This window comes from Equus asinus, chromosome 11 (genome assembly GCF_041296235.1).
Source record: "Equus asinus isolate D_3611 breed Donkey chromosome 11, EquAss-T2T_v2, whole genome shotgun sequence".
NCBI lineage: Eukaryota > Metazoa > Chordata > Mammalia > Perissodactyla > Equidae > Equus > Equus asinus.
Genome location: NC_091800.1, coordinates 44,914,327 through 44,936,928, shown reverse-complemented (window position 1 = coordinate 44,936,928; position 22,602 = coordinate 44,914,327). Strand labels below are relative to the sequence as shown.

Below are 22,602 nucleotides of genomic sequence, written 5' to 3'. Positions count from 1 at the left end.
TATTCAGATCTATGGAACAAACATTTGCACATTTCTGCTTCTTTAAAGTATTTTTGTATAACTTCAACAACTACTATAGATATTCTCTTTTTGCCTTTCTTGCTACAAATCTTAACCACTTCTCGTTAGTTTTTTGTTCTTGAATTGTACAAGATTGAAATCTTTTCTTAGATTTTGCGAGTTGTACATTACAAATAAATAGCAAATAATAAATGTTTGTTCCTAGCTTTGTTGCAAGTTTTATTTACTTTGCTTTTTACATTGTATCGTTTGTTGAAAATTGCTTAGAATTTGTGTGCCGCTGCGCCTGTTTCATTTGGGAGGAGTGTTAATCCGCGTGTCCTGTGGTCTTCTTTGTAGTCGCAGCGCCGCGTTACGTTTCACCTCCCCGATGGCTCCCAGGAAAGCTGCAGTGACAGTGGTCTGGGAGACCACGAGCCAGTGGGTAGTGGAACCCTGATCTCACACCCTCTTCCTCTGGTTCAGCCGCAGGACGAATTCTACGACCAGGCCTCTCCGGACAAGAGGACCGAGGCGGACGGCAACTCTGACCCCAACTCTGGTAAGTCCTCTTAAAAACTTCCACCCCTTCGAGTTCTTCTGGTTTTCTGTTGTGCGTTTGAGTTTTAACCGTAATTCTGGGGAGCAAGTAAATAGACATTTGGTTGCTTTTTGCTGGCTATATTGTTGTTATATTCTTTGCTGTATGTCAAGCCAAATGTGTTGATATATTTGTTGTTAAATTGCATAATGCATCTTTATTTTATGAACCGTTAAAGAAGAAACAATGCTACAAATATAATTGTGAAAAGCCATTTGTTACAAGACATCCTGTCAAAGATGTTAAAATGTGAAGACATTTTAACATTATTTTAGAACTGGTAAAATACAGTTAAGTAGAACATAATCAACGAAGAATAAGGGAAAAAAGTATGTATGTATATATATATATATATATATATATAAAATTGTCCTGTGGAATGCTATTTTCAAATGAAGACAATAAAAAAGATAAAACAGTAATTAGAACAAGTGTGAAGAGGGGTGATAATGAGTTTCGGGTTTTACCTTTTTGTCTATTTCAATTTGCGATGATTTGGTTTTAATCAATACTTTGGCAAGCTGAACCAGTGAGATGTAATTGGCAAAAACCTTTCTTCTCTACATACCCACACCCCACTTCAGAAATCACTGCCTAAAGTCAGTCCTGTGAGGCTGCTTCTTCCTTGGCCTTTGGAGGAAATTTTGGGCAAGTGCTATACCTTTTTTGGTCATGCTATTATTTAAAAAAGAAAAAAAATCACTAATCAGTTCACTTTTATTAAAAAATTGAGTTCAATCCGATAATAATTATGTCCAGTCCAGAATAATAAACATGATTTCTATTTGATTTAAATTAAAAGTTTTTTCTAACTCTTCTTGAACTTGCTTAAAACTGGTTGCCTACAGCGTGAAATGAGGATAAGGTGACTTTTTCTTAATTTTCTAGCTACTTCTCTCCTACTGCTTTAGACATTAAAGTGCCTCTGGCAATTTTGTGGCTGAAGTAGAAATACCAAGAGGAGGTAAAAAGCATGAAAAGGCTTTCTTCACTAGTCCTGTTGTGGTAATCCAGCTTTGGTGTTCTCTGACTTCTAGGATTTTAAACTGTTTCCTGGGTGGTGGAGGGATCTTTTGTACGTCTCCTCCAGTCTGTGCCCCCATCTCTGCAGGTTTCTCTGATATATGGTTCTCTTCTCATTGGCATCGTGACATTTGCATCTCCTTTCTGCTAAGGTTTTTCCCTGTATCAGCCAATCTTTTAGAAAGATCTAAGTAAATTCCATACCAGCTGTGGTTCTTGACCTCTCGTGTTCTATATCTTGGTCTCATAATGAAAACGTAAGTGCATCTTTTGACTTCACATATCCAGAAGGTCAGGCCGTACCCAAAGAGACAATTTCTCATCACACAGCATTTGGGTGAGCTGGCCAACTATTCTCCTTAGATTTCTTGGGTTTGATTAGTCTAAACACCATTGAATCGAAGTGGTTCCACTGAATCAGCCTTTCCTGGGCTTGTGTGAAGAGGTCAGAGAGGTAGCACAGCGCTTTGTAAACTGATTTCCTAGTCTCCAATTTTAAAACATCTCTTATTGGCATTAAGCCAAAGGTCCCAAAACAGGTTCTTGACTACCTGTTCTGAAGATGGTAGTGGTTGGCTCCTCTTGTATAAGCCAAAACCAAGACAGAAAGACTCCATTTTAAACATTCTGGTGCAAATGGTTTTAGGACTTATCTACATAGTTCAACAAAGTTATTTTTATAGATATAGAAATTTAAAAAAAAGTAGACTGAAGTATGGTGAACCTAAGCTGCCCTAGGCCAGACCATTATCCAATATGAGCACCTACTCACGCAATGACTTCTTAGACCTGGGTAACAGCACTGGGCAAGCCGCCAAATGCAAGAAGATAGAAGAGATTCTAAAGCCAAAAAAAACCCTTTTAAGCCTGGTTCAAGAAGTCCCCAGAGTTTTTGCCAATCTAGTCACATGGAAAAAGAGACCCAAGAGATGACACACCCTTGCACACTCCAACATTCAACTCAACATGGTGACTTCACCCAGGAGAATCATGGTCAATAAAATGTGTTAAACTGAACAGTGCTGCTTGATGGCGACAGCATCCTTATTCAACATTGGGAAAGAAGAGGCAGATAGGGAAAGGAGGAGCCCAGAGGGCCCCTCGAGGCTAGCAGTTCTTTTGACATTTAATGGGAGTTAAAATTTTAACCTCCTTTGTAAATGTCTAGAGCAGAATTAATTAGAATAGCCCAGAGATATTAAGAGATTCATAACTAAATGGTAATTCATATTAGAATAGTATTATGATATATTATCTTAAAATTCTGCAGTCACATTTTTGTAATTAACTTTGAAGAATTTGTAAAGTGAGGTACAGTATAATTGAAGCAATAATCTTCAATAGTAATAATCTTGCTATTTAGATCTAAACTGTTTCCTTTGTCTTCACTGGGGTTTTCTGTCTGTGGTCTGATAATTCTTAAAGAGGCATGATTTTCTAGCAATTGTGCTATATGTGTATAAATCATGAATGTCAGTATTATCTATAGAGTTGTTAACTGTTGCATGTGTATGAATTCCTCTTTTTTTTCAAATATGATACTTCTCAATTAAAAAAATCACTAAGAATTAGGACTGATTTCATAGTAACTCTTTTCATTGTGCATTTTTTCAGAAAAATTAATACAAATGATGTCTTATGGGAGGTCTTTGAAAACTTTAGGCTTTAATATAGGGTCTTGCTTCTAAACACACACAATCACACACAGAAGCATTGATTTAAAATATTCTTTATTTTAAATTTTATAATTTTGGGTCGTTGGCATCATCAATTTTATGTTATATCAAACTTGATTTTTTTAAAAAAATAAGGAAAAGATGGAAATTTTTACATGCAATGCCAAAAATAAATTTAAAAGTTTGCAAATTAATCTATAATCAATGGTTTTTGTAAGTGATATGTAAAATCTAGAGTAATCTTTATCTATTGTATCAGATATGACTCATGCCAATAATTTAGATGTGCTGGAAATATAACTTTCATTTTTTTCTTTCATTTATTTTTAAATTTCTAATCCCCATTTTGCCAGTGTGGCAGAAACTACACTTCTTTTTTCCTTCAATCCCAGCGATTCTATATCAAGCCATAAAGAATTGAGATATTCTGGTCCCTGGGTTATCTGTCTATGTTCACTGAGATGCCCATTGTCTCATTAGGTCCACATGAGTCTCAAATGACACTGCCTTCGTTCCAGTCCTCCTGGCTCCTTCAGAAATACTGCTGTTGCCTTTGTGCCGTGGAAGGGCAAAGGAGTTTGTGCAAGGCTGTCTCTGGACCCCCATGCCTAGCTGCCCAGTGCAGTGCATCACTTTCTAGGATCTTCTTGTTTCCTTGGACTCTGTCGTGAAATCTGGCTTTAGGACTCTCTCATCCCAAGCCTCCGGATTTCTCTGAGTTCTGCCCAACAAGCAGGATGTGGAATCTCTCCTCTTTATTCCCATCCCTTTCACCCCTCTTCTTCCCAGTCAGGTTGAGTAAATGTTTTTAATGTCTGGGTTTGGGGATCCCCACTGTTTTTCTTGATAGTTTCCCTCAAAGACACAAGTCCTCTTTTTTTTTTTTTTTTTTTTTTTTTTTTTGCCTCAGTAGCAACTGAAAAGATAAGCTCCGTGGCAGGTTTAGAACTTTGCAAAATAACTGAATGCTTTTTTACTGTTCTCCACTCTGTCTCATCCTCATCCATTCAGTGAATCTGAAACCTGTATCTGCCAGCCCAATTTGAAAAAACTGGGGTAGGTAAAGGGATATATACAAGCAGATAAAAAATCGTTAATATTTCAAAATTATTTTCACAAATAAGTAAAATGATTTTTGTCCTTATTGCTAAAACAGTTACAGAGCATGCTATTAACTTGTACAGTGGGTGGATATAAAACTGATAGACGAAAAGAATTATTCCTTTTTAACAAAGTGGTTTTTAAAAATGTGCGGTGAAGAATTTCACCCCGTTAATCATTGATTACCTTGAGATGCTGTTCTCACAGGAAATCTGGGATATATATTTGAGTAGTATATTAATTTACAGAATGAATTGGTGCCTTAGAACTCTCCAATGGTGATGAATAAATTTGTTTCTTTTTTCACTATCAGTATCACAGAAAATAAATTTTTGAGACAATTGTAGATATATGAGTATGTGCTGGGATTTAAATGATATTAAAAATTATTTATTTTATTCAATGTGATAATGTAATTGCAGTTTTATTCAAAGGAAATCCTTATTGGTCGTGATAGATTATGAAGAATTTATAAGAGAAACAATATCATGTCTGGAATTTGTTTTAATAAGACTTCAGCAAAATAATAATAGTGATAGTAATGATAGGAATGAATTAAACGACGAGATGTTAGCAATTGAGGTTGGATAATGGCTGTATGGAAGTTATTATACCATTCTCTCTAATTTTTTGTGTATTTTAAAATTCCCAAAATAGAAAGTTTAAGTATATAGTGGGAGTCTGGTATAAAACTCAGAATCAGTCTATAAAACATATCTGCCCTTGTTAGCTCAGGGCAGATCTTCCTCAGGAAAAACAAACAAACAAAAATATATCTGTTTTTCCTCTTTCTCTTAATCTTTTTGATGCAAAGACATGGTTTAGTTTACAAAAGTATAGCCAAATGTTTTTGTATACAGCAAGCATATTTTATACATTGAAGTACGTTTCAAATGGTGAAATTGCAATTAAGCAGAGATTTTCAGTAATTACATATGTATTTGGAATACTTGAATGTAAATGGGTGTTTGCCTCCATTAAAGACCTTTTGAGTAAAATAAAGCTTTGAGAACTTCCCTTTAAAATTTAGCAATAAAATCATTAAGCACAAACCTCAGCCCTGAGCTGTTGTATGACACCCAAGAAGAGATTAAAGGCAGGGCATGACAAGTACCTCTCTGGTAACCAAATAGACGGTGTCTCTATGTTCTAGGTACATCTGAGTCTTAGAGCTGACTTAGCCAACTGCCCCAGGAATGACACACAGACATGCAGTATTTCCTGTACTGAGTTTCGTTACCTTTTCTGCATTCAAAGATTTATCCCATTCCCAAATAGCAGAGTAAATCATAGCTCCTTAAGAACTTAACTCATTTATGTGATCATACGCTCCATGTAAAATTCAATAAAACCATTAATTCTAAGAAAAGACTAAAGGGATTTGCAATTGAAGATTGCTATTTTTGACCAATATGACTAGACTGATGAAAGAATTTTACTAAGTTATAAGCAAACAAAAACAATTATGTGATCAGATCAGGGTCAGCTTATTACCACTAATTCAGCATTAAGTCTTAATTTTGTCCATTGAGAATTATGAATAGAGTTATTTTTATATCCAATATTTCTTTTAAATGTTATTTTAAAGGATTTTCTGCTGTTTAACCATGTGCAAAATAGCAGATTATATTTCGTTTATGAAAGCCCTCTCTGTCATCTGCTTCTGAATACCTGGACTGCATATGAATCAGTTGATGAATTCTCACTAAGAATGATTTTGATGCTTGATGATGTTTATGAGTAATTTTTATTGAGGTCTACTTATGAGTCAGGAATGCTAGTAAATATTTCAATATGTTGTCTATAATCCCACACCGATATAGCAAGTTAGATAGTATTGAAACTGAATTTCAGAAAATTTAAGTTATTTGTCAAAACTACCGAGCAAGTAGCTGAGGCAGAATGTGAACTCAGGAGCGCCTGACTCCACAGTTTATGTTTTTGCTGTTTGAAGACACCACCTTTAATGTAGACACTGTTTTAAGGCAGTGTATAACTCATTGAGTTAAATTTGGGGGCGCTAATCTTATTTTTTAAGAGGAAATTTGAGAAATTGAATCTTATGGAGATGGTTGAACAGTCTGCTAGTGAAATGAACAGCTTGTGAGAAAACTACAGAATTTTTTTGGCGTTGGGATTGTGAAATGAATGAGAAACCTCAACTAAATTGGAGTCAGGAAGGCCTGTTGGGGGAGCTCTCACACCCTATCATACATCATCAATTACTCCAGATAGGAAGAGATGTGTTCTTGCATCTTCCACAGGCAGTACAACTACTTTACTACTGAAGGAAGATTTCTTACCCCACCTGGCAACAGCACGGCTAATGAGAAGTGCTGCAGCTCGGCCAATGAAAAACTGTTGCCACCCTGAACTGTTGCTTTCCCCCAATGGACTTTTGTTTAGGACAGCCCCTCACTAGCCCCCCCTTTTTCTCTACAAAAGCAAGCTCACCTCTTTTGTCCTCTGGATTGCGTATGGTTCGCCAGAGCAAGCACATCCCAAATTGCAATTCTTTTGGCTAGTCCCAAATAAACTTATTTTGAGGGTAAAATAACAGGTGAATATGCTTTTTAGGTTGATAAGTTAATGAAGATTTAGACCTTGGTAGGACCCTACAGATCATGCAGTATAAAATTATTTTGTACAGAGGCATAAAAAGGGAAATCCTTTGCCTGTAGTTACATAGTTTGTGAGTCAAGAATAAAACTCATATATGCTGACTCTTATTTAGTGCTCATTTCTTTGGAACAGTTTTTACTTATCATGACTCTTATCCCTTTTCCTCAAAGAAAATCTCTATGATTATTTGATTAACAATTGTCTCCCCCATTAATCTCTGACTATTTGCTCACCTTTCCATTCACTATTTGTAACCATACCTGGCATATAATAGGCCAGCAATGTATACAGTCATGCATCCTTTAACGATAGGAATATGTTCTGAGAAATGTGTTGTTAGATGGTTTTGTGGGACCATCATAGAGTGTACTTACACAAACCTAGACGGTGTAGGCTACTACACATCTAGGCTATGTGGTACTAATCTTATGGGACCACCATCGTATATGTGGCCCATTGTTGACTGAAACGGCATTCTGTGATGCAGATTTTATTTGTTGACTGAATGAATAAATCAATATTTCACAAATATATGAAAATGCAATCAGACAAACTAAAAGTGTCCTATTAAGATAAAAACAAACAAACAAACAACAAAAGCTAGAATGTAGTGCACCATGTTAATTGTGGTTATCTTTGGGTTGGAGTATCGATTTCTTCTTAATCGTCCATATTTTCCACAATTTTAATAATGTATTCAAAATTATATTTTCATTTTGTAATGAGCTAACATACGTGGAAATCACCTAACACAGAGCTGAGAAAAAAATTCTCTCTCAGTACATACATATTTTGCATCAAGTAAAAGTTACATTAAAAATATTATTCCTGTCAGTACTAAAGATATAGGCCATACATGGTAAGAAAACTTGAAAATTTAAAATATTTGGGCATGAGAAACAGGCTGTCATTTTGGGCATAAAAGGCAAGTTAATAAAGAAGATTCCAGAAAAAGTATAATTACTCTATCAAATTCCGATCCTAAGAAATTGTGCTAATCCTAACCTGCAGGAAAAAAAATCACTAATGATAATAAGCTTTGAGAATTAAACATGAATTTGATCTGGGCAGCACAGTATTGTATTAAATAATATTGGTGAACTGTATTTATAACTTTTATAAGTATCCTGGGTTGAGTTAATTACGTAAATCTAAAAACAATTGTTCAGAGATTTCATATTGTCACCTGTTGTGTTTGCTTCCCCATGAGACTTTTGTAATCAATTCAGGATGATTCTACAAAAGTGGCCCCTGAGTTAATGAATCTAAAGTTCCTCAGAGAATGGGATAGAGAAAAGGTAATCAATCCTACATAATTTTAAGGAGAAAAAATGTTTCCCAAAACTCAGTAATTTAAAAAAAACATAATTTGATTACCTTTTTTATCCTGTGAGACTTTAATTCTTTGCTTTATTAAATATGTTTCTCTAAATCTAAGTTCAAAACTTATCTACTATTAACTAGTTTTACCTCAAAATCAGAGCAGGCAGAACATTTTCTAGATTAAAAGCATCTTGATTGTAAACCAAATATATATCTACCCATCTCTTATCTATGTGTCTCTCCATGTGTCTACGTGTGTATCTATGTGTCTATCTATCTGTATTCTACTGCTAATTACCATAAATTTAGTGCCTTAAAACAACACACATTCATAATCTCACAGTTTCTTTAAGTCAGGAGTCTGAGCATGGCTTGGCTGAGTCCTCTGCTCAGGGTGTCAAAAACTTGCAATCAAGGTGTCAGCCAGGTTGTGTTCTCATCTGCAGGCTAAACTGTGGAAGAATTTACTTCCGATATGCTTCAGATGGTTACCAGAATTTATTTCATTGCACTTGTAGGACAGAGAGCCCCAGTACATTGCTGGCTGTTGGCTAGAGACTGCTCTCAGCAGCTGGAGGCCACTCTCTGCTGCTAGCCACACATCCCTCTCAACAGGACTGCTTACTTCTTCAAAGCCAGTTAGAGAGAGAGTCTCTAGAGAGTGTGTAACAACATAGAGCCTTGTATGACTTAACATAATCATGGGAGTGACATTCCATTACTGTTGCCATATTCTTTTGGTTAGAAGCAAGTCTCAGATCCCGCCCACACTCAAGGGAAGGGGATACATATCGTCGTGAACACCAGGAGATGGGGATCATGAGGGCCCACCTAGATCATGTCTGCCACAATTTATATGACTTTGTCATTCTGATATATCTTAGTATTCAAGGTCTTTTGTTGAAGATCCTTTATTCACTTGCCTTTTCCGTGATTCACTCATTTATTTGGTCATTTATCTATTTGTTCTGTAAACCATCATATAGAGGCTACTCTGTGCCAGGTCCCACACTGGCTTCTGGGGACAGACATTAAAACCAAGACTCTCTAAACTTAAACAACCTCACAGTTACTAAACTAAGAGCAAGAGCTCTTAATCTGAGTTCTTTGGTTGGAGAGGCCCTTGGGTAGGTTTTTGGGAATCTGGGAAGTTCCTGAAATTGTTTTGCAATTCTTTTTTCCTGAGGGGAATGCTATGAGCATTTTATAGACCATAAAAAAGGGACAAAACAAGAAAAAGAAAAAGAAAGATTGCTTTTTGTAAGAGAGAAGATACTGGGTACCAATAACAATAGTTAACTAGAATAAATGCTAATGATAAGTGCATAAAATGTATAAGGTTTTAGAATAGAATAAGTCTTGAATAAAGAATCAATAAAGATTCTGTAGAGTTATACTTTAAAGTGACATTGGATGAATAGAAATTGCCTAAGTTAATAAAATGCGTGTGTGTGTGTGGGCAATGGGCTTCTTGGTGCTATGGAAGGTCATGGTCAGTAGGGCAAGTGGTGAGTAGGACATGCAGGTGTGCTCAGCTCCACAGCTTGGCCTCAGGTTCCTAATCACCAAAATGGGGCTATTAAAATCTGTAAGAATTTTTTTTAACCTTTTTAAAATTATTATTATTTTTTAAAATTTTCCTTCTTCTCCCCAAAGCCCCCCAGTACATAGTTGTATATTTAGTTGTGGGTCCTTCTAGTTGTGGCTGTGGGATGCAGCCTCAGCATGGCCTGAAGAGCAGTGCCATGTCCATACCCAGTATGTGAACCAGCAAAACCCTGGGTCGCTGAAATGGAGTAGGCGAATTTAACCACTCGGCCATGGGCCAGCCCCATGAGAATATTTTTATAAAAATGAGTTATTTTATGTAAGTAATCACCTAGCACAGTGCCTAAAACATAGTAGATACTCAACAAATGGCTGATATTAATCTGCTCAAGTATGTGGCGATAAATGAAACTGGATTGAGAGATAGGTTGGGACCAGATTTTAAATGATGAGGAGTTATGAGATAAAATCTAATTGGATATAACAGATAAGGGAAAAGAAAGACTTGACAGTATTTCCAAGATTTTAGTTTGGGAGACTTACTCGAAAATGACACAAATAAATTAGAGACTATAAGAGAAAATCTCAGATTAAGAATTAACAATTTTCTCTTTAGTTTTAAAGTTTGAGCTACTGGACTAGGTTATCTAGGAACTAAGAATATGATTCTGAGTTGGAAATTAGAAACTGACAACATAGATGGTGAATGAAATTCTAGGAATAAATAAGAGAATGATGAAGAGAGACAAGGAACCTAAGGAAAAATTCATGACAAACCTTAATGTTTAGGGCAGGCAAAAGTGAGGGAACGGTGGAGTGACAGCAAAAACTACAAAAATTAAGGTACATTTAAAAAGATATTTGAAACCTTCGGGGAGATTGGAGTCCTGTACGGTTAATGGTGGCTTTTCTTGTAGGCAATGTGGAGTTGTGTGTGATTAAGAACACAGACTGTGGAATCCAAATAGCCCATCATTTAACTCGTTGACCTTGAGGTGACAAAGTGGTTGGCGTATAATGCAGGCTTAGTTTACAGATATCATTAATTTCTTATTGTTATTATTATCATTAGATATTGAAAAGGTGTAGAAGTAAAAGACGTATTTTAATTATTTAGCAAAAGTTTCCAATCAAGTTTTAAAAAGTACCATGGTGAATTTTGAAGCGTAAAATTATTGTTATACATTAGAAGAAATAAAAATTCTAAAAAAGGGTTGGTCTCAAATTCTAAAAAACTTTATATTTTGAATTCTTTTGATGTGACTTTTTTTCATATTTATCATATCTGATGGATGCTTCCAAAACATCACAGTTCTCTAAAGTCTAATAAAAATGATATAGTAGCATATTTGTACTCCAGTATCTTCATTGCTTTACCTTAAAGAAATTATGTTCACTTTATGATTTTAAAGTATTTATTATAATATTAATTATTCACAATACATTTTCTGTTTTATTATCATTTTACTTTTAAAAGAGGTACAATGAGATGACTTTATGTATTATTTCATAAAGTAGGTAAAAGATAGCTGTAAAACAGGCAGGAACACCATCTTTCTCTGCTGGAAAATTTTAGATGTCATCAATTTTAAGTATGACTTTAATTCCAGAAAGAATTAGTTTGAGTAGTCATTTATTATAAATATTTAAAAGTTGTTAGTAATATTCTCTTGCATTCGAGCTTATTTAAGAGGTCACGACTAGTACGTTTGCTTTAGTAGAAAAATCTGTAGGGACAACATGCCTCCTAGTGTAAAGTAAGGGTAATGTCAACTTTCGTTGGTGTGCTGCTTAGAATCGCATTTCCATAGCTGCATACCGTCATGTGATTCATTCTTCTAAGGATCCGTGAAGAGGCATGACATTACCTAACCCTGGATGTGTGGTCTGCCCTCGAGGAGAAAGAAGTTATTCTTTGTATATCTGTGTTTATAATAATTTGAGAGTGTTAAAACTAATAGATAAATAGATAAGCAAATCAGTACCCATATCAAAAAATAGGAGTTTACTGATTTCAGCAACTCTTTAAAGCATAAGATTAAAGTGTTTTTTTTTTTAAAACCTCAAAATAAAAACATCCCCCAAGAAAAATCTGGAAATAAATTGCTAATTGTAAAGGACGTATACTCATAAAATCAAACTAATGTCTTTTATTTACCTTAATACATAAAGCAAATATAAAAGACATTGTCTAGTGTTTGAAAACAATTTGAAATTTTTAAAGAAACCATAGATGTTTGTCTAAAATGTCCTACACGTACCTTAACACTGTTTTGACACACATTTCTGCCAGTGGGTTGAGACTTATTCAGATTAGTGTGACTGACAAATATATGGAGGCCCAGATGTTAACAACTGTAAAGTAAGTTGCCCAGTAAATTACAGGGTGGCCAGTCCAATTTGAATTTCATATAGCAATGAAATATTTTACGGTCTAAGTATATCTTAAATATTGCAATATTGTAATGTCCTTTTCAATATTGGGGACATACTTAGACCAAAAATACATTCATTGTTTATCTGAAATTCAAATTTAAGCAGCCATCTTCTATTTTAATTTTTTTAAATCTGGCAACTCTTCTCTAAAACTATGGTGTTTTAATAAAATGGCATTAAATGTGTTAAATCATATAATTCAAGTATTGTAAGGAAATGTATCCATGGCATACATTTAATTACAGTTAAAATTCGGGGCAATGATTAGTCAACTTCATATTAGAATTAGTCATGTGGCACTGCCCCATGTAGAGATGTTATTTCTTTTCTTTAAAAAAGCATCAGTTTTGGGGCTGGCCCCGTGGCCGAGTGGTTAAGTTCGTGCGTTCCGCTGCAGGCGGCCCAGTGTTTCGTTGGTTTGAATCCTGGGCGCGGACATGGCACTGCTCATCAGACCACGCTGAGGCAGCGTCCCACATGCCACAACTAGAAGGACCCACAACGAAGAATATACAACTATGTACCGGGGGACTTTGGGGAGAAAAAAAAAAAAAAAGCATCAGTTTTTAGTATAGTAACTTTCATGTCCAGAAAATAATCACACTTCAGCGTTAGAAGCTCAGTTTGTGCTTATATTCAACAGTGTAAATGCACTGTTCCATCATTGAATAATGACTTTATGTGAGCCTTCTACTGATTGTTGGTCTTGTACTGATTTACAGAGAGAAATTCTGGTTAAAGTTTTTGATTCATGATTTTATTTTGGTTTAATGGGTTTTTTTGATACATCGTATTTTAGGAATCTTTATATATTCCTTGACTTTTGTATACTCTCCTTCCTTCAGGGTCTAATCTATAATTTTTAGTATCTAACCACATCCAAAGGAACCTATGTCAACATGGGAGGAGGGTAGTGGGGAGAGAGCCAAGAGAGGGAGACGGGAACAGACAGTATTTCAATTTGTTTCTGGAATTTTAAGGCTTTGATTGCATATCTTAGTAAATATATCCATCTAGAGTACACAAAATAGATTTTAAGCTCTCTTAAGTAGGGGCTGACCTAATAGAGTAGTAGTTAAGTTCCCGCACTCTGCTTCAGCAGCCCGGGGTTCACTGGTTCGGATCCTGGGTACGATCTCCACAATGCTCACCAAGCCATGCTGTGGTGACATTCCACATAGAAGAAGGAGAAAGACTTACAAGTAGGATATACAACTATGTACTGGGGCTTTGGGGAGGGAAAATAAAAAAGAAGAAGATTGACAACAGGTGTTAGCTCAGGGCCAATCTTCCTCACCAAAAGAAATACATACTTTTTTTAAAAAAGAGACCCCTTAAGTAAAATGTTGGGAGGAAATGTGTGTAGTTGTTAATTGCTGTGGAGCTAGACAGACTGAGCACAGGTCATACCTCCTCCTTATGCCAGCTACATGACCTTGGGCAGATTACTCTGCCCCAATGACCTTATCTGTAACATGGAGTGATCGTAAGACTATTTACCTCATGGACTTGTACAGATTGTGGGTTAACACGTGTAACTCACTTAGAATAGTTCTAGGTTTATAGTAAGTCTTAAGTTATGTTAGTATTATTGTAAATTCCAATTTCTTGCTGACTAGTTGAGGAAAGATAGGTATTGCTTTTTTAGGGTATCTTGAATCATCAGGATAATATCTTAGCTCTTTATTTCACTTTACTTGTGTAGACGGTCAAGTTTTGTTTTTAAAAATTGTGTGATTTAGCACAAGTTGTTTGAAATGTTACATAGATTAAGACTAAAAGGAGCTTTTGAATAATAACGTAGAGGGAGTTAGGTATGTGTATAATTAACCCAAACATCTACAGGTCGGTTTAACTGGTGAGCATTTAGTTATATATGAGGAATATTAATGAAAGTCTTACGATATTCCAGGCTCTTATTCTTCAATTAAAGTTTGGACCTTTACTGGGGCTGGCCCCGTGGCCGAGTGGTTAAGTTCGTGCGCTCCGCTGCAGGCGGCCCAGTGTTTCGTTGGTTCGAATCCTGGGCGGGGACATGGCACTGCTCATCAGACCACGCTGAGGCAGCGTCCCACATGCCACAACTAGAAGAACCCACAACGAAGAATATACAACTATGTACCGGGGGGCTTTGGGGAGAAAAAGGAAATAATAAAAAAAAAAAAATCTTTAAAAAAAAAAAAAAAAGTTTGGACCTTTACCGATTTATTCCTACTAATTGGCCAGTAAACTCTTTCTTTCTTTGTAATTACTAATTGCCTAACTCACAGTCAGATCTGCAAACAGGCAATATACTGTACTTTGGGCAAATTTGCCAGTTAATCTCTGCAAATCAACAGTGCAGTTAAAAATAACATAATAATTTCTATTTAAATGCACGTTGGAAGGAAAGAATTAAACGATAAACTTCCTAAAGTGCAGGCACTGGTTTCATTGATTTTTTTTTTCATGCTTTTATGTTTTGACACGAACATGTATTTTATCATTCCTGAGCATTCGAATGAAAAACCCTTTCACATTAGGAATGAAATAAGAAAACCTGAACTAGGTTTTAGAATATTTCATGAATGATAAAAGAAGTTGCTTTAGTCCAGGAAGGAAATACATTGTATTTTATGTTTTTTAAGAAGCGGTCTTAGACTAAGCACTCTCTCTGGGGGCCAAAAATAGATGTAGGGGCCCCACAACAAACAAGCCGAGGCTTAGGAAAGGTACAGTCCTATCATAGGAAGAGTGGTGCCTCATTGGAATATTTTCTCAAGGCTCTTTTTTATTAGGGAAATATATGTTTAAACAAAGTGGAAGAGAGTTCTTCATTCAGAAAAGGATGTTGAGTTCTGATTTAAGCTCCTTAAGAAAGAGCTATAGAATATCTAACAGTAGCTCTTCAGTAATCTCTCCTCAGTCAAAATGATTGTCCTGTAGAAGATTATAATTTAAAATAAGAAGTTCAGGGGCCAGCCTGGTGGTTTAGTGGTTGGCTTGCATGCTCTGCTTCAGCAGCCCAGGGTTCACTGGTTTGGATCCTGGGCATGGACCTACACACTGCTCATCAAGCCATTCTGAGGCGTCATCCCACATAGAAGAACTAGAAGGACTTAGAATCAGGATATACAAATATGTACCAGGGCTTTGAAGAGGCAAGAAAAAAAAGAGAGGAAGATTGGCAACAGCTGTTAGCTCAGGGCCAATCTTACCTCACTAAAAAAAGAAGAAAAAAGCATGTGTTAAAAATAAAATACAATAAGAAGTTCATGTATTTTGAGCCAGAAATACCAGTACTCCACATGTAATAAAATCTTGACATGAGGCCAAGCAGCATAAGAAAAAGGGAAGGGAAATTGGGTTATAGTCTATCAATTTTATGTGATGTTCGCTCAATCAGAAGGCTTTTGGTACTTTAGTTCATTTGTTGTTCAAAAAAGATATGGAACACGAAGATATTTTATGATCTGCAGGGCCCTTGGAACAAGTACTTTAGAATAATGAAAACTGAGGTTGACACTGGCCTTGTACCTTCTCATTGTGTTATGAAGTCTTAATGTCTTCTCTCTCAATCTCTCTGTCTCTTTCTCTCTTCTTTCCCTTTCTCTCTTTCTCAATCTCTTTCTCTCTCTCCTGTATCTAACTATCTTAAAGAGAAGACGTTAGAAATGTTAGAAATAATATAAGCAAATTATTCTGAATAAAGTCTGGCAGATAATAAACTCCAAAACGTCAGTATTACTGTTATTAAATAAGAAATGCTCTCTCTCCTTACTTGTATCAGTGTCCTCATGCCAAGTCCTTCCAATATGATGCTTCTAATTAAATTTGTGTTGATAAACTGAAGAGACCATTTGAGCAAGTAAATGAGGAAAAACCTGGGGTATTTCCATGAATGATGTACCACCATTTTTTAATGAACAAAGGGAAATGTATTTTGACTATTCAGACAACGTTTTTATTTACTTTCTAGTTCTCAAAAAGAATTATTTTAAATGATGTTTTTCAAATATAAAATCAGAGGAAACACAATATGCATGATTATGATAGTTTAGATGGTATTGTATAAAGAACCTTAAATTCTCAAATGGTCAACTATTCAAAATAATCTGCCAAATGTACATAGAAAGTATAAGTTTTTATAAAAAGTTTTAAAAATTAAAAACCCACTGCTGTATTCTAATATGTTTCTCTTCACATGATAAAAATTCATAAATTACTGATTTGTGTTATACTAATAGACATTTGAGTTACAGTAATAGTAGCCTGTTGTGAAATAAAATTGCTATGAAGAGATAACAATAAAATAAAATATCCATTTTTATGATATATAATATTTTTGTTAAAAAATTCATTATATTTGTAATAATTTATATATTGCACTCAAATGCTTTGATACAGAAATCAAATTTTCTATTTCCTTTGGAATGTGTCTTTGTATTTTCCTTATATCTCTGAATTGCTTGCTGATTCGGCCCCAAATGAACTGTAGGCAGACATTCCTGATTCACTGCTGGAAAGCCTGGTATGTGGCATTGACTTTCTGATTTTCACTGAATTGCACAAGCACCTGGAATGCAGTGTTTCTTCTTTCCATGGCTTATCACCTCCTTCCTCTTTATCATTAGCTATGTTGTGATCACCTTTGACACCCACTCATCACGCTGACACACACTCCAATATCTCACTTAGCTCACAGCAACTTGGGGTGTCCGTGGAATGAAAAGGCAGACATAAAGGAGACTTGAGACTTCCCTTAGTTAATTTCCTTTGCTACAAATCAAGGTTATATTCTGTAGAGATCATCCTCTGTTTTCCTTATTGACAGAGTTTTCCTCCTCTTACAATTCGAGATGCTGGTTTTGATCCAAAACATTTTAAATCTGTTTCCCAACTATTTTAGGAAGTGTTACTTCCTTTTTGGTCCTATATGATGTGGAGGTCAAATGGAGCAGCACGCCTAAAGAGTCCCTCAGTTTGATTCTGGGACTGAGTGTAGCCCAGGGTATCTCCTGCTTGGAGGAGTTTGACAGAACTATCTTCTATTAGCCTTTAGGGTGAAGTTCAAACTCTGTCTATTCCCTTTGCCTCTTTCCCAGCACTATTAGTTTGGGGAATTGGAGGTTTGAGTGAATGATGCGCCTCGTCGTCTCATTCCAAGCAGCTGGAACAAAACGCTAACTGCAATGCTGTCTCTCTCTACCAGTCCTAAAGCAAAAGGAAGGAGCTTTTTTAATACTAAATTTTTTTTCCTACAATATTTATTCAGAAGAAATGTGTAAGATGGTAAATAAGTGAGACTTTGTAATTGTTAAAAAATCAGTTTGGTCTCCTTGAAGTTTTAGACTTTGGAATGTTTTTCCCAGGAGATAGGAACAACTTATGGAAATTGCACAATAAATTTAAAGTTTAATCTTAAACCTAATGATACTATGTAAACTCTTTATGATTAGTTATCGTAGATGTTTAACTTAGAGCTTTACTGAAATATTTTTATCAGCTTTTATTTCTCTGTCTCAGGTTTTAAAGGACAAATATGACAAAAACACAATTATGAAAAACCGTCTGAACCAGATTGTTCCCAAAGAAGCACATTTCTTCTTTGAACACTCCATTCGTTGGTTCATTCTTTCATTCAAACGTTTTCATTTATTTGAAAAATTGTTTCATTTATTTCAGAAATTTCATTTTCTCATTTATTTATTCATACATTTGGAAAATTTTTACTGAATGCTGACTAGATCGCAGGATGTTTGAAGAAGCACTTAAAAATGTGCTCTATTTTATTTGCTTTTGTCTACTTAGATAGTGCTCATTTTAGTCATGCTTTCTACAAAAATGGTGACTATATAGAAAATTTGTAGTCACATAATAATAATTAAATAAATTATTAAAGAGTCACACAAATGATCAACTCCTATACTGGAAAATTTCCTCAGTCATTTAATTATGACTTAGGTGTATACTGGTTGGAAAAACTTACTACTTTACAGTAGCCAACAATGTGTATAGTTTTCCTTTTAGCAGATTTTAGATTTGGGACTTATTTGCCTATAATCAATCCAATCAAGTAAATTTTGAGACTGATTCATTGGTACTATGAGAACACAGATGTAAACATACATAAGATGTTAATCCAGTGTCTTTACGTGATGTAATTAATTAGAACAGCACAGAAATTAGGTAGAAACTTTGGTAGAATGCAGTATTTTATGCTTAAGGAAACTTTATTTTGCCTTTACTATGAGTAGTTCCATTTGTAGCGGCCTCATAATTTTTACCTCCAAGAACTGTCATTACTACCGTGTTTAATAAAAGAAAAGTAGACGACACGACATAATTTGTAACAGTTTGAACTTTAATAATAATATTTGTCATTTATTGAAGACTTACAATGTGCCAGGCACTGTGATCAACTCTTTTCCTGGCTGAAATCATTCTATCCTCATTACAAACTTATGAATTAAGTATCATTTTCCCATACAAAAAGAAACGTACAAACTGAGGCTTAAATTCACTAATAATTGCCTCAAGGTCACAGTGCTGATGGCGGGGAATAGGGTCTTGACTTTGTCAACTACTAGATTAACTGCTCCTTAACTAATATTTTTAATCCTAATACTTTTGTATTTACCAAATAGTTTTTCAGTGGGGTTATTTAGTGTCTTAACAGACCCATTGAAAACCAGTCAATTTTGGGCTCTTTTGAGTAGGATCTGCAATCTCAGATTAGTTATTAACTAAAGAATTTTGTCTTTCATATTACACAACACAAAGGGACCATCACGATTTTAGTATAACAAATAAGTTTAACTTAAACGTGCAGGTGGTAAGAAACATTAATGCAATGGCTCTGATATACTTTTAACTTTTCTTTAAGCAATACTTAGATGATTTTAATATTATTTTTTAAGCTTCAGATAAAAGAGAAAGGCTGCTATGTAGGCTAGGATCACCTACCTAAAGAAAAACAAAGCCACTTAGTTAGGGTTTCCAGTTGTAACAAATAAAAATACAGGACACCCAGTTAAATTTGAATTTCAGATAAACAATGAATTTTTCAAAATATGTACCATTAGTGATGTGGGACATACTTATACTCAAGCAATATTTATGTTTATCAGAAATTCAAATTTAACTGGGTATCTTATATTTTGTCTGGCGGCTTTAAACCAAGTAGAAGATATTGATATGATTTGCTATTATTAATTTTGTTACGAATAGTTGCACACACATCTGGACCATCATTACAATGAGAGCAGAAATGGGATCTACTAATATATCTCAGCTTCCTATAGAATCGACCAGATTTTACTCCAGAATGCCAGTACGATTCCCTTCAGCATATTTTGCCAAGCACTTGTTATCATCCAACGTATTAATGAGCTGCTCCTATTAGAATGGAAGCCCCATGAGAAGCTCTGTTCTGTGCTGTATCCCCAGTGCCTAGAATAATGCTGACCACACAGGAGGCACTCAGTGGATATGTGTTGAAATGAATGAATGAACATAGAAAGCGCTCAATACTGATATTAAGTATTTGGCATATATTCAGGAAGGAAATGTATACGTTTTTCTTACTATTGACAGAAACACAAAAATGTTGCAGTGACCAGAGAGAGTGAACCAGCCATTTGTTCTCACTGCTTGTCCTCCTAATTCTGATTTTGTGTGGGAAAAATAAGTGAGTCACGATGAGCCTTGTTCCTCTGCGAACTCTAATCTAGAGGACCATTGATAGATGAAAGGTCTGCCTGCAGCTTAAAGAGCTGCATGAATGCTGAAGGCAGCCCTTTGATTTCCATTTCACTCCCCCATACCACACTTTAGATCCTGCAAATCTTGGCAGACCCTCAAGGAGGTGGCTGCCCCTGTTATCCAGAATAATGAATTGTACTCGAAAAAGTGAACTCAGCCAATGTTACTATTGGGAAAAAAATGGTCCTAGCACATGATAAATAAATACTTTTATCCAACACTGGGAAATACAGAGAAAAGCTGAAATATTTGAACCACCCATGACATTGTATAGTATTGGCTTTGCATCGTCAACTCTATTAAGATAATGTATGGAAAACATGTTTATTCATCTGACAAAACTGATAAATAAATAAAACTGTTAAATAAATAATCAGAGTGCCAGTTCTGCTGAATAGGGTGTCATGTGGACACTTCATTTACTGTTTAGCTGAAGGCTGAACAGGACAGAGCAGGAGCCAAGTAGACAATAACTTTTAAATATAGATGAGGCTTTATTATGAAGCCTACAGTTCAATATTTGTAAGAGCTGCTTGTAGAAGTCTTGTATCATCCTTTGATATTGTCCCCTTTGTGTCCTTTGCTTTTGTGTCTTTCCTTTCAGAACTTTAACTCTTAACCTTTGTATCCGACACTGTAAAATATCATAGGAACACATACAAGGAGTCCTCTGTATACCACAAAGAGTAACCCTTATATTACTTGTTCATTTTCTTTATCATCAAAATGTAACTTCTCCATAAATCCAGTGAGTTTGTCTAGGATAGAATAACTTGGGGCAGTTCTAGTACAAATACTACTTTAGTCAAGTATTTGGTCCAATATTCAGAAAATATTATGAAAGAATTTACAAACAACTTCAGCTCATATATACATATATACATATACATATATATATATATATGTGCAACAGTTGTAGTAAATTTGGATAGACGATATATTTGATATGCCGTAAATATTCCAGTACTTAATTAGTATAAGAAATGTCAGAGATAACAGTGTTTAGAAATGTACTTTAAATCCCCAGGATTCTCATGTCTCACTTTCTCCCAACACCCAGAAACCTAGTAAATGTCACAGTTTGATCAGTATGTGGCTACCTGATCCTGTTGGAACTTTGCATCATTACTTAAAAGCAAGTATTAAATCAGGAGAAGATACTACGGAAAGTGATGTAGCTGTTGCCCCGCCAGCAGAGACATCTTTGGGAAAACTCGTGCATAGAAAAATACCTGAGAATCATATTTACTAATGGATGGTTTCCATTGAATGATGGGATTGAGAAGGAATTTATCATTTGATCTGTTTTTCTATATATTTTACTTTTATATTTCAAGCATGTGTTCATTTCTTATTAAGTAAAATAGCCCTTTTAATAGTTTTTAAAAATTATTTTTATACACTGGGTTAACAGTTTTGGTAATCATGTTAAAATAAATCAACTACCCGTCTGATCATTAACACTTTCTTGCACTCATATTAATTGAGAGAGATATGCTAATTTGGGATGGAAATAAATGTATAATTAGTAATATATAATAATTTACCTGGAATCATAGAGCTTTCTCTTTTACATTTAAGTAGCAAAAAAGATAGTTTGAATAAAATTAATTATTTGTCCCACTATCACAATGCGTTGGTGAAAATAAATGTGCATCTACATAACTATCTGTATACATATGTAAATTCTCTTTAGAATATTCTGTTCTGCAAAGAAAGATTACAATATGAACAAAGTGCCAGAGGCTGGGATGTCTGAGAGAGAGGAGGAATGGGGCCAAGGTTGAGTGCTTACTTTCAGGAACTATATTTTGGAATGTAAATTTGATGACCTGAAATATAAATTGTAACATAACAGCAATATTTATATTTATAAGGAGGAGTCAACACATCTATCGTAAATGAAAAGGAAATGCATAGTTACAGCCACTTCTAATTAAGGAGAATTTTACCAGAGAAAATCAGTAGAATGAAAAAACCACACCTTGGGGCCAGCCTGGTGGCACAGCGGTTAAATTCACGTGCTCCGCTTCAGCAGCCTGGGGTTTGCTGGTTCGGATCCTGGTTGTGGACCTACGTACCACTTGTCAATCCAAGCTGTGGCAGGCATCCCACGTATAAAATAGAGGAAGATTGGCACAGATGTTTGCTCAGGGCCAATGTTCCTCTGCAAAAAGATGAGGATTGGTAATGGATTTTAGCTCAGGGCTAAGCTTCCCCCCCAAAAAAGAAAAAGAAAGAAAAAAACACACCTAAGTTTAATTGAACAGGTATATATTGTGTTTTAATGTTCTCATATTTATGATTTGATTGGTAATATCAGGTATATTTTTGGTTGATTTTGAACTGCAAAATTAAATTTTAAAAAGCCTTGAAAAACTAGGAGAAATTCTATAGGCAACTATAATATAAAACTCTTCAAAACAGCAGCGAGGCACCAGAAACATGTCACACTTTTTTTGAAACCCTTAACTTATTAATAAGTGTCACAATCAAAAAATGAAATATGAAAGTGGTGGCAGGGGCCCT

At 35.2% G+C, this 22,602-nt stretch overlaps 1 protein-coding gene across 9 annotated transcripts in view; it reads left to right on the top strand.

The window, feature by feature from the left end:
• Positions 1–22,602, top strand: part of PCDH9 (protocadherin 9) — an 871,934-nt gene that overhangs the window by 572,795 nt on the left and 276,537 nt on the right. For 4 of the 9 annotated variants that reach the window (XM_044779874.2, XM_070480877.1, XM_044779873.2 and 1 more), the window contains one exon: positions 361–562. In XM_044779874.2, coding sequence (XP_044635809.1) covers positions 361–562 — 202 coding nt within the window. Of the gene's footprint in view, positions 1–360; positions 563–14,242; positions 14,441–22,602 lie in introns of those variants that run through there. The other 5 variants (XM_044779876.2, XM_070480878.1, XM_044779875.2 and 2 more) reach the window with 3 other exon arrangements.